The 12,059-nt window shown below is 45.7% G+C and overlaps 1 protein-coding gene across 4 annotated transcripts in view; it reads left to right on the forward strand.

Moving 5' to 3' along the window:
* The first annotated feature begins 1,688 nt into the window (after positions 1-1,688).
* Positions 1,689-12,059, forward strand: part of LOC120835488 (semaphorin-3F) — a 42,027-nt gene continuing 31,656 nt past the window's right edge. For 2 of the 4 annotated variants that reach the window (XM_040204482.2, XM_078091652.1), the window contains exons 1-2: positions 1,689-2,191; positions 3,583-3,736. In XM_040204482.2, coding sequence (XP_040060416.1) covers positions 2,147-2,191; positions 3,583-3,736 — 199 coding nt within the window. In that variant the 5' untranslated portion in view covers positions 1,689-2,146. The remainder of the gene's footprint in view (positions 2,192-3,582; positions 3,737-12,059) is intronic. The other 2 variants (XM_078091654.1, XM_078091653.1) reach the window with 2 other exon arrangements.

Below are 12,059 nucleotides of genomic sequence, written 5' to 3' on the forward strand. Positions count from 1 at the left end.
ACATCAATATTTTCCACATCGTGTGCGTGAGCATGTCAGCGTGTGGGGGGGGGGGGAGTTTTTCCCAGAGCTCTTTGCCGGTATCGGGGGAAATTTAACACTTTTAATGGCAAATGCTGATGCTGAGCTCTCTCCCTTCGCCGCTATGATCATCATCAGAGGTGCTCCGCCTCTTTTGCATACGTACTAATGTAACAGTTGCCTTTTTAAGACGTTCCTCAAAGGAAAGAAAACTCTAAGACACAGCCAGAGATCCACCATTCATCATGAAGGGACCAGTTATGCAACACAAATGTCAGACAGAATGTACACACGGTTTTGGACAAAATGAGTTACAAAAGAAACACGGAACGTAATTCGCCATTTGTGATCATTTGTTTTTTCCAAATGGAGCCCATTAGTAAGTTCCAGTGCTGTAGGTTTTATAGGCCGCTGCTGTAACACAATCTTTCCAGTAACTCGAAGGAAACAGTACATCTACTCGACAGCCATCACTCACTAAAAGAAAGAAATTGTATCCTCAAAACGTTCCGTCTCTGTCCTCCCCAAGACGTGCACGAAACCCACGCTGCAATATTTATCGTTTATGGAATAATAAGCATGCGGACTGGGCGTCAGCTGCGTTGTGCGTTGACTTGATAAGAAGCAGAGTAAGCCGACGTGATCAAGGGAGGGATTGAGCGAGATTAAAAGATTTAAGGCTCCATTTGCCTATGAATATCTGATGCCTATCTGAGGCGAGAGCCAGCGACCCTCCGTCAGGACTACGAGGTGTCGGCATGAATCTACCTCATACCTCCATCTGGCCACTTTTCAACTGTTCCTTTATGTGAACATGTGGCCACATTCCTGTTGTGCCAAAGAGTCACGCACGAGCTGTTTGCGTCGATTAAAAAGGGTTTCTCCTCATTTTAAAACCACGCGGCTCGGTTATTTTTTTTTCTCTTCCCCATTTTGAGACAAAATGTAGTAAGTAATTCGTGTCTCATTCGAAAAGCAAACACTGCTCCATGCTGTGAGAGTGCCAATACCAGCAGATCCTGAACAATTGTTTGGCTCAGACCGGGCATCTGAACGCTTCTCAGCCCAATCCAATGTTGGCAGCAGGCAGCAAATAAAAACCAGGAGCCGGCAGTCGCAGTCTGAACAAGTTGTGTAATTATCTCAGTACTATTTTGATACTCCGGCTTCTTTTGGACATTCAAGACAGTTGCAGTTTGGACACAGGTTTCACAACTGTGAGGTTTTCTCAGAGAAATGTTGCTTCTCTGGGTCAAAGTGAAGTCCATTTCACATTATCACGTGTGTCCTGCGTGATTAATATCCAATAAACTCATGAAGATATTTTCATTTAAATTGTAATTGTTGTTCGAGAGCTCCAGAGAAGTGCGTGCCTCGGCATTCTTTCTCGGCATGTGACTTCACCTTGACCTTAATATGTTTACCTTTGGTAACATTTCCAAATGCTAAAGCAACAAACTGGAAAACTGGAAAACGCTCTGCATAATTCTAGAAAGGCTCTTTTGAGGGTTTCATTGAAAACACTCTGAATCAACTTCAGGGGAACAAATCACAAACTATAACATTCCGTACGCACAAAGTCTATAGCCTAAATAAATGAATATGTGAGTGAGTCTGCAGAAGTCATTGAAAGGCAGCTTTCACTTCGTCATCACATGAGAGTTCACCTCCAGACAAAGATGCAGAGCAGACATGCTTTGTGCAACGTGTTTCGGAGGGCGGGACGCGGCGCATGGATGCTAAGGTGGGTCCCCTCCCTCCCTCCCTGCCTCCCTCCCTCCCTCCCCCGATGGGTGTGTCCACTGCCGGGAGACCTCGGCGGATCCACCTGCAGGAGCCGCTTTCCCCGCACTACACACTTGAGCACCGCCGCCGCCGCCGCGTGGTTACGCGCACCTCTCCAGGAGCAACTCTTTTGTTTTCAAACCCCAAATCCCACCTCCTTCCAGCGGGAAAGTACAGACTGTGTTGATTGCATTTAGAGATCACTTCGGGCCAATAGCGGCTGCGTCAAGTTCATTTTTAAATCCGAGCTTTGTTCGGCTCTGGCGGATAATCGCGGATACACTTGGTTCTGCTGCGCGAGGACGGAGCAGCTCCACGGACCCGCAGTGGATGCTTTTAAATGTTGACCGGCTTTAAGGCAATATTCACGGGACGGCACGAGAAGGTGAGTCGTTGATGCGGCTGATGTTTTCACACAAAGTCACGTCCAGTATCCGTATTGATACAGATGTGCGCGTGGAACCGGAGGAGAAATAAGACACATTTGGGGGGGGGGGGGTCGAATTGAACGATGCGTGCTTCATGTGCAACATCGTGGCGCTTTTATTTAAAATATGCGTTAAACGTTTTGTCCGAGATGTTTAATACTTAAAGTCTTAATTTTGAGAACAGTTTATTTTATGCAAAATACCTTGTGTTTCGTCGATCTTCTTCTGGTGCGTGGTGGATATTTTTAAATGGGCAATTGCACTGTCAAATATAAATTTCACATACTACATGAGCGTGTAGATGTGTGTGTGTGTGTGTGTGTGTGTGTGTGTGTGCGTGTGCGTGTGCGCGCGCGCTTGTGCGTTGGGTGCACAACATGCACGACGCACGGAAAGTTTCTGTTGCATGAGATCTTCTCTGTCTGTTATATTCCCAGTCCTCGGATGTAAGTGTTCTAACCAGCTCCTCTGTTGCTGGTCGGGTTCCTGTCCTCAGTAACTCCGAGCCGGGCCACGCTTCTTCTGGTTAAAGGTCTGCTCTGGAGTTGTGCCTTAAGGGCTCAAAGTGGAACTGGATCTTAAACCCCGACTGACAGTTTGACCTCAGCCTCAAATCCACGTTTACGAGTAGATAGATGAATGGATGATTACATCAACCTCCTCTCTAAAACCCTGTATGTCTCTGTAAGCGTATACGTGTGTAAATATATATATATATATATATATATATATATATATATTTACATACATAATTGTGCCACCTCATTCGCATGCTGATAACTTGGAGCGTCTTTGAATCCTTTCATGGGGACATAATTAACTTCTGCTTCCTTTTGTGGCTCACGTGCGCATGTTGAACCGGGGATCTTCTCTCGGTGAAATTCAGTTCCTTGTGCACAACACTGATACGCGTTACGTTTTCTCGACCAGTTATTTGTGTGTGAGAAAAGAGAGCACGGGGAGGAGCAGGCGGCTGGAAGCGGAGCCCGTTCGTCCACACTGTTGCTTTTTGCAGCACACAGAGGCACGTCGCGGTGGGAGATCATCCCCAAACCCATGTAGCCGTGATGGAAAATCAATAGTGAACCAACTATTTATTTCCAGGTGGTTGCAATATCACCTGGTCCAGATTTAAAGCTTTTATCCTCCCCCACGATACACAGTCCGTGCACGGCAACATTAAAGAAGCACACAGATCCACTTGTGTTGTTGCCTGATGATCCGTGTTGCTATGACGTACGACCAAAGCACCAAAAAGCTGTAAGACTGCACATTTCAGCTGAGTGGCTGTCGCTGCAGTTGGTTTAAAGTACCTGCTCGTTGACCGATGCTCATCTGCCCCCTTCAGCTCCTCGACTCTCCTTCTGCCCTGTTAACAAGCAGAGGGACAATGCTGTGGGAGAAAGTGTGCTGGCTGCTGGCCCTGCTGGCCTTCTCGTCAGGGGCGCTGCCCGCCTCCAACGAGCCCCTCTCCGCTCCCCGGATCTTCCTCTCCTTCAAAGGTAAGGCACTCCTAGTATTTGCAGCATCTGTCACCCAGTTGGTTTAGTTATGCGCTTCGCTACACCGATTTGTCGATTTGATTACCGGAGTAACGGTTGTTTTCCCGTCATTTTGTGGGTGAACTATTTGCACAAGCTGAATTGACTGCTTGTGGCAAGCTGGTCGTTTGTTCCGCTAACGGGAGAGTTTGATTGTGCGTCGTGATGAGATGTGCTGCTGGTTGTCCTGTTTGATTCAGGCCCAGAGAATACGTCTTCATTTAATTGCCCGGCTGCCATTAGTTCCTCAAACAGGCCTCTGTGCGACCTCGGCTCCTTTCTGAAATCAAGTCGGATTTAACACTTGGCTGGGCACGGGCTCAAGGCGCAGATCCAGCATGTCGCGAATGTTTGCCGGTGCCACATGAGGCCTCGTGTATGTTGAACCGTCGTATTAAAATAGGCCTCAGTGGTGCAGTCTCTGGCGCTTTGTCATTCCCGCGTCGGCACTGGCCATCGCGTCCATTGTGTCCTTGTATTTGCAAGGACAGTGTGGACACGACCGCTTGCTTTCGAGTCCTCGAGGTTTTTACCGAAGAAGAAGAAGAAGACTTGGATTCGGTCGGCACACTTAATGCATCAACGTGTCGCGTTTGAACCGTTGGAAACAGTCAATGCGAGCTGGAGTTTTTTTTATGGCATCTTCAATCTGTCAGATGTTTCTAATCATATCTAGTCTATAGCGGAATAGTAGAAATAACTTCCCATCGTGTTATCTTACTGAGCTGATTATAAGTTGTCTCTTCATGGTATGGAATGTTTACCTTTTGGTTTCTCTCTCAGCATCTTTCCCTCTAATCAAGCTGGATTTCGCCCTTCACTGGTCTCACGTTTACTAGGTGACAAAGAGTTGATGCATTTTCTACTTATTTTAATCGAGTTCCTTCTGTTTTTTAATTAGTTTTGGAGGTTACTTTATGCCTCACGGAGCAACTTCAGATAGCTGGAGAATCGAAATGAACCCAAGGCTATGCATTCCCTAATTGTATTGGTTTTGCACCGCTCTGCTGGGAATGGCTCTGTAATGTACTTTTATTAATTTTGTATGTGCAAGTGTACTCAACCAAATACTTGGCTTTATGTTTCATGGTAGCGGTCTAGTGCTGTCAGACATATTTGCTCTAATAGGTGCTATGTGAAAACATAATCTAAGCTCATGTTTAACAAGCATTTCAGTTTTGATGATAAATCGATCAAGGAGACAAGCTATGAACTGTAACAGCTAAAAGAGCATTTTTATCTCTTATAATGTTGGATTTGCTGCTGTCTGCGACCCAGGCTCACATACACAGTATTATTTTTCACTCATTGTTTGAATTTTATAAAGCTCTTAGAGGGGATGTTGCTGCTTTTGGCTGAAATCCAAAGTATATCTTTGCTTTTCAATTATTTGCCCTTTATCAGAGAAACAGACAAGGGGTTATATACATGTAGATACACACACACGTTTCTCAACACAAAGATAAATACATCGCCTTCATACAGTGTACGTTATTGGCACTGCATTTCAGTGGGATCTGTTATAAACCCTTACCTTAAACCATTTAATAATTATTATTTGTAATTATTTTGTACTTCTGGTGGTTTTCCTGGAACTCTTCATAACTGAAACTAAATGATCGTCATGCATGAAAGCCTAAAGAAATCAAATCACATGTAACATCACAGTTTAATAATCAAAGTTTAATAATGATGAAACACTTTTTGCTATTTGGCTTTTAAAGTCTTATTCAAACCAGTATTTATCTTCAATATAAATATATATATATATATATATATATATATATATATATATATATATATATATATATATATATAATTTGTACAAATAGGAATTCAATCATTTCCACCTATTTAATAAAGATTATGCAATGCATGTACTATATTATTTCTTTGCACTGTAGCTTTCCTTGTTATCGTATATTAATTGTTCAACATTAAACCTCTGCAGGATTTCCCAAATGCAAAAAAAAGCAACCCAATACGTACAGTTTTGTTTCTTTTGCGTGTGTTTGGTTAGGCTGAGTCATTAACTGTGATAAGGACCAAGTGAGCAAACAGAGTCTAAGACTAAAGGAATGTCCATTCAAACTTTGTAGGCATAGATGATCAACCCAGACTTCAAAGGGTTACACACACACACACACACACACACACACACACACCTAAACAGCGTGTTTTCCCCCCAAAATTACAACTGCTATGTTTAGTATCGCTTCATTCAAAAGTTAGGGTTTGACATAGCTATTAGACGGACTGATGATATTCCATAAAAGACGGGTCACAGTTCTATAGGTGTATTCCTCTCATAAAAGAAGGCTGGCTAGCATCATCTGCAGAGAGCGCCTATATTTACTCTTAAACAAGGCCTATAATCACGTGCTATTTTAGTGCGCCGGGCTCTGCGAGGTTGTGACCCTTGAAACAGAAGCCAGTGACACCCGAGGTTAACTGCCCTCAAACTGTGGGAGAATGGCACCATATTAACAAGTAATAGCCTGTTGCGCTAATCCTCCGGCCCATTTGAAAGTGTTTAACTCTGGGGGGGGGAGGGTGGGGGTTCTCCGGCCTCTTTGGTCCTCGGTTGAACACCTGGCCGCAAGGATGGCTCTGGGAAGAAAAGCAGACAAAGCCAGGCAGTTCTGCAATTCTCAGGGACAAGCTTAAGGTTGCTCCGGCTCCTGCGCTTTCCGTCACGCTCTTTGTGTCCCACGTAATGCGTCAACGATTGTCACGCCGGAACAAAGGCTTTCGCTATCTGCTCATCTCTCCCGAGTGTCTCCGGGGTTAAGATCAGAGATGGCGAGATGCATGTCCTCCACCTCGTTATTCTTTGAATAATTAGGAGCTGCTACCGGGATTGAACTTGAGCACTTGTTCTCTACAACAATAGACCTCATCTCCCACAGATTATGTTCCATAGGCAGATTTATGTGTGTGTATATAGGACACGAGGGCGGCCCTTTGTCTTCCTAAAGTGCTCCGACTGTGACGTTCCTCCATGTAGGTGGTCCTGTACTGTTGATGTACCTTTCGACTCCTCAGCTGAAATAGAAAGTATTTAATTCATGATTATTCCTGTCGTGCCCTAAGATAATAAACCTCTCGCTAGACTGTAAGAGGTATATCATAGTTAGCTTTTAATAGCTGCAAAACAAAGAATCTTGTCAATATTGAGCCACTGTGCCGCGGTGTATTGTATTACATGCATTATCAGAGATGTTAAACATAATGAGACATGCATTAGATGGTGAAACTTACTTGGTCGATTGGCCCAATGTAATCATTCATTTATGGGTAATGGGTAATATATAATGATAATAATTAACACCTTCAGTGTGAAGTGCTGATGTTATTGCTTTTCCTGATAAACACTCACGTGCAATATCGAGGAGGTCAACGTGCCCGAACATTAACAGATTGACTTGTTATTTGTAAATGGACACAGTGTTGTCATGAATAAACAATATCTCTCTTAAATAGAATCTACAAGTGAGTGAATTATTAGTGTGTTTTTATCTTCAGGAAAATCAGCCGCAACGCAGATGTGCTATTTGTTTTCACAAAAGAAAATGATCATCACTACATGAGTTTGTCACAGCCTTTCAGTGTCCCTCTCCTAACATGAAATTATAAAACGTATGGATCACAGAATGCTTTCTATAAATGTATTTTGGTAACATCGCTGCTCATTCGCACGCGCAGTACTTGGACGCAGTTTGGGCTCTTGGCATGTATCACACATGCAACATTGTACCTGTTTTGCGAACCACTCCGAAGCTGCCCCCCCCCCCCCCCCCTCCCTATTCTCTCCATTAGAGAACGCCAGGTCACTGCAAAACCTTTCCACCGAGTAATGCGTAGCGGCCGTGGCACGCAAGCCTGCAGCAATTATTACAATACTTCCAGAACTTTCTCTCCAGAGATGATGATGATGCTGCATCCCAGCAACCTCTGCTCTGCAGGATGCATGCTGTCAAACTATGATTATTCAGAAGAGAAAAACACAAGGCGACAGCTACAGTGCTAAATATAGTGTCCTTCCTCTGTTTCTCTTTTTTTGTATCTCCCTCTGCCTCGTCGTCCTACTCCCCTGCCTTTACTCTACGCTCACACCCTCTCTATGTGCTTGTTGATAAGAGGTTGGCAGTAAGAGGTTGGAGACAACAAATCACGAGACAACAGTCTATGTTGTCTCGTGATTTTCGGTTTTATTTTTGAAAACTAACCTTCATCTTTCAGGCAACTTGCTCCTTCCCCCTGTGTGCCGGTCTGATTGTCTGCCCTGGCTGTTTCCACCCGTGCCCTTACCCTGTGTCTCCCTTTGTCCTGTGCCAGTTTGTCTTGTTCCATGTCACAGCGACCCCACGCGTACCAATGTCCACTGCCAAGTCTTGTGACGTTTTTTGTACCTTGTTCAAGCTGTCTTTCTGTTCATTCCCTTTTCAGCTTAGTGTTTTTTTCTAGATCCTTTTTTTTTCTAGAATTGTCTATGTTCTAGATTTAGCATGGTTTAGATATCGCTGGACTTCATCACAGGTCTCCACGGTTCTCACTGTGGTGGACACATTTTCAAAGATGGCACATTTCATTGCCCTGCCTAAAATGCCGTCGGCCAAGGAGACGGCTGAAACCCTGCTGAACAATGTTTTCCATCATTCGTGGATTTCCAAAAGACGTTGTGTCTTACCGGGGGCCCCAATTCTCGGTTTTGGAAAGAATTCTGCAATCTGATCTGCAACGTGCAGATACCATCCAGAGGCCAATGGACAGGCTGAGCGCCTCAGCCAGGCTCTGGAGACGTGTGTCTCCGTTGCCTGGTATCCCAGAACCCGTCCTCCTGGAGCAAGCACCTGACTTGGGTGGAATACGCTCACAACCTCCTCCCGACAGCGGCCACTGGGCGGACTCCCTCCCAGTGCATCTACCAACCTCCCTTGTTTCAGGAGAATTGAGAAAAAGGTTGCCGTCCCGTCCGCCCATGCCATGCCATCCCATGGGCAGCTGCCCGCCGGGTCCCCCCCCCCCCCCCCCCCAGCAGTGCGGACCGCATGAAGAAGGCTGCTGATCGGAAGCGCCGGCCAGCTCCGGCCAGGATGTCTGGCTCTCTACGCGTGACTTGCCACTCCATGTCGCCTCCCGGAAGTTGGCCCCCAGGTTTGTGGGCCCGTTTCCCGCGTCATCATTGACCCTGTCTCTGTCCGTCTGCGTCTCCCCAGGTCCTAGACCTTTCATGTTGGGAAGCTCAAACGGGTCAAGCCCCATAGTGCCACCCTATGGGCACTATGGGGCGACTCTTGGCCGTACGCAACCGGGGAAGGGGGACGCCAGTATCTGGTGGACTGGAAGGGCTATGGGTCGGAGACCCGACGCGTACCAATGTCCACGGTCAAGTCCTGCACGTTTTTTGTACCCTGTTCAGGATCGCTTTTCCTTTTTCAGTCTAGTGTTTATTTTCTAGATCCTTTTGGTTCTTAGATTTAGAATAGGGTTTTTTCCTCTACCGAGAGTGATTTTCATTTCCTGCCTTTTGTCGGTAAACGTTGATTTTGAACATCGTCTCAGGAGTTGTGGGTTCAGGGCCATTGTCCGGTCGTGACGTAGCGGGTGGATATATATACAGAAAGGATTTGCCTACCCGCTCAGAAAAAAACGTGCAGCAAGTTCAGTGAGAACTTTGAGTCTCCATTCACTCCGTGGCCCTTTTATGTCAGGTTCGCCTAATAAAGTGCTGGTTCACACAGAGAAATACACATAGAAATCGCTAATCCCAGTGAAAAGCTCTAGATTTAAATCACTTTTCTGCCATTTGAATATTTTTTGGAACTGGCAAGCAGAGCCTAAATGCACGTATTACTGCTGGAATCTCCCCCGGTGGTGATAGAAATGCACAATATCCAAATGAAAACAGTCATCCACCCTCCTCAAAATAAACGGTTCTCCCACTGTGAGACGTGTCTTGATGACTTGTGTTTTTATCACTATGTGCTTCTTGGGTAGTTTTATTTCGCCACAACTTAAGTGGTCAAGAAAAAACGTCATATACAAAGAAGTTGAAGAAGCCTCTAGATTGTGACTTTTTCTGTCTTCCTCAAACAGAAGGGCTAAAACATATCAAAACAAAGTTTATCAGTTTCCCCTTTGTTTCTGAGAGGGCATGTTTCTGTCCGGTTTAATACGGAAAATGGCTGTAAATACTCCTGGGCATCTGGTCAGCGCTGCTACAGAGACGAAGTGGCTTTATCGTTTGCCATATTTGCTGCTTACTCCTGACATTGAGGCTGACTATTGAACTGACCTGATTTAATCAAGTTTTCTACAAACCACGATAATCAGCTTTCGCTTGCCGTGTCGAGAGTTGAAGAGTTGTGCCCAGCGTTTTTTTACGTAAATGATAGGTTACCCATACAGGAGACGTGTGGCACGCTTGATAAATGGCTCTTTTAGTTCTTCTGTGTGACAGACACTATGATGTTTGAGATAGACAGGGCATCCTGCTGCGTGTTTGTGTCTCTTGGTTTCCTGCCGTAGCCATTTTTTAAGATCCAAATGTGTCAGACAGTATAAAAATAGACTCCCCAGCGGAACATGGGACACGTGTCTTTTCTTTCTCACGTTGGAGGAACTCCATTGGCTTCCGTACTCAAAGGGGCTTGTCTAGTGCAATTGTTTTCCGTCAGGCGTGATTTTAATAATTATTCGAGGCAGATCATTAGGCGAGCTGTAGTCAACCTCGGGAGGGCGGGCAGGGTGAGGTGAGGTGAGGTGGACAGCACTTTGCGTTGCGGTTGGAGACTGAACTGCAGAGCGAACAGCGGCTTTTTCCCACCGGTGGTTCTCTGCGGATTAAAAGTGACAGAGAGGATTGGGAGAGAGACCTTTTAATATTCATGTCGAGACCATATGTTCATGTCTGTGAGATTTGGGTGTCTCCTGTAACACGCTACACGTGACACATGCTTTGCGTCCGGGTTGCCATGGCAGCGCCTACCTGTCACTCCTCAACAATCAAATCGGGTTCAAATGATGTTCTCCAGCGAGGAAATGTGGGCTCTAATCACAGCGCCGTGCTTATTTCCCCTGATGTTTGCTGTCTCTTCTGCTCCCGGGCAATCCTGCCGCAGAGCGCCGCGGCGGCTTTGAGGCTTAGTTCAGACAAACTACAGAATCAATTTGCTAAAACAATCGACTTTCACAGAGCTGAGGCTCCGTCTCGGTTGGGGACGGTTTGTGCGAAATAAGTGGTTTCTCCGCGTTGAGGCTTCCGTGCTCTCCAGATGTAGGCGAGGTGTGGGAGTCCTTTGGGTGGAAGGTGGAAGGGGGGGGGGTGGTATGTGTTTTTTTGGGTGGGTGGGTGGTGGCGGGGGGGGGGGGGGGTGTTCAGCCTGGACTGAAATTAAGGAGACAGCGGGTCAAGGGCACCTCTCCACTTATTTACTCAGACAGCTATCATTCATTATCATTTGTCTGTCAGTGTTGGGATCCTGTTACTGCAGTGCCATTGACCCCGTTCATATGGTGGCAATTGTGAACACTTGGGGTGGGAAAAGTACAACCCAATATAGCTAAATAGTGTGTGTGTGTGTGTGTGTGTGTGTGTGTGTGTGTGTGTGTGTGTGTGTGTGTGTGTGTGTGTGTGTGTGTGTGTGTGTGTGTGTGTGTGTGTGTGTGTGTGTGTGTGTGTGTGTGTGTGTGTGTTTTCATACTTTATCTCATGCAACTTGCAGAGTTGACAATCTGTTGATAAGTAATCATTTTGATAATAAATAACTTCTTTCTCAAAGTGGTTTATCAAGCAATAATGCATCACTTTCATATCATTGCAAATGAAATACCACTTTGTTTTGAAATGAGCTTTGAAATACATTTTTTTCATTTAACGCAATGGAGAATTTTAGAAATGGATTTGAAGATGAAGACGATGATTGAACACACAACTATTCGTCAGGTATAACAGGTGTTTGTGACGTTGCGTCGGAGGGAACAGGCTCGGGGTCTGTTATCTGAAGACCTTGTCCTCCTCCCGGTGGACATGGACTGACAAGTTGAACCCGGGGACCTCGTCCTGTTCCAACTCCGACATCATACAGGAGACAGGGAGGCAGACTGCAGCGGTGCAAGAGTCAGGACTGCGACGACCGTTATGAAGATGAGTGGCAGGAAACGTGAAGACGCCAACGGAGCAGACGCCGCTCGGAGCGCTAATGGATTTCAGGGCATCAGTGTCAGGTTTGCTATCTCAGCCAAAAGAGCGGATAGATGGAGGGATCTGAGAATGAGAAGG

The sequence above is a fragment of the Gasterosteus aculeatus genome, chromosome 17, assembly GCF_964276395.1.
Source record: "Gasterosteus aculeatus chromosome 17, fGasAcu3.hap1.1, whole genome shotgun sequence".
Taxonomy (NCBI): Eukaryota; Metazoa; Chordata; class Actinopteri; order Perciformes; family Gasterosteidae; genus Gasterosteus; species Gasterosteus aculeatus.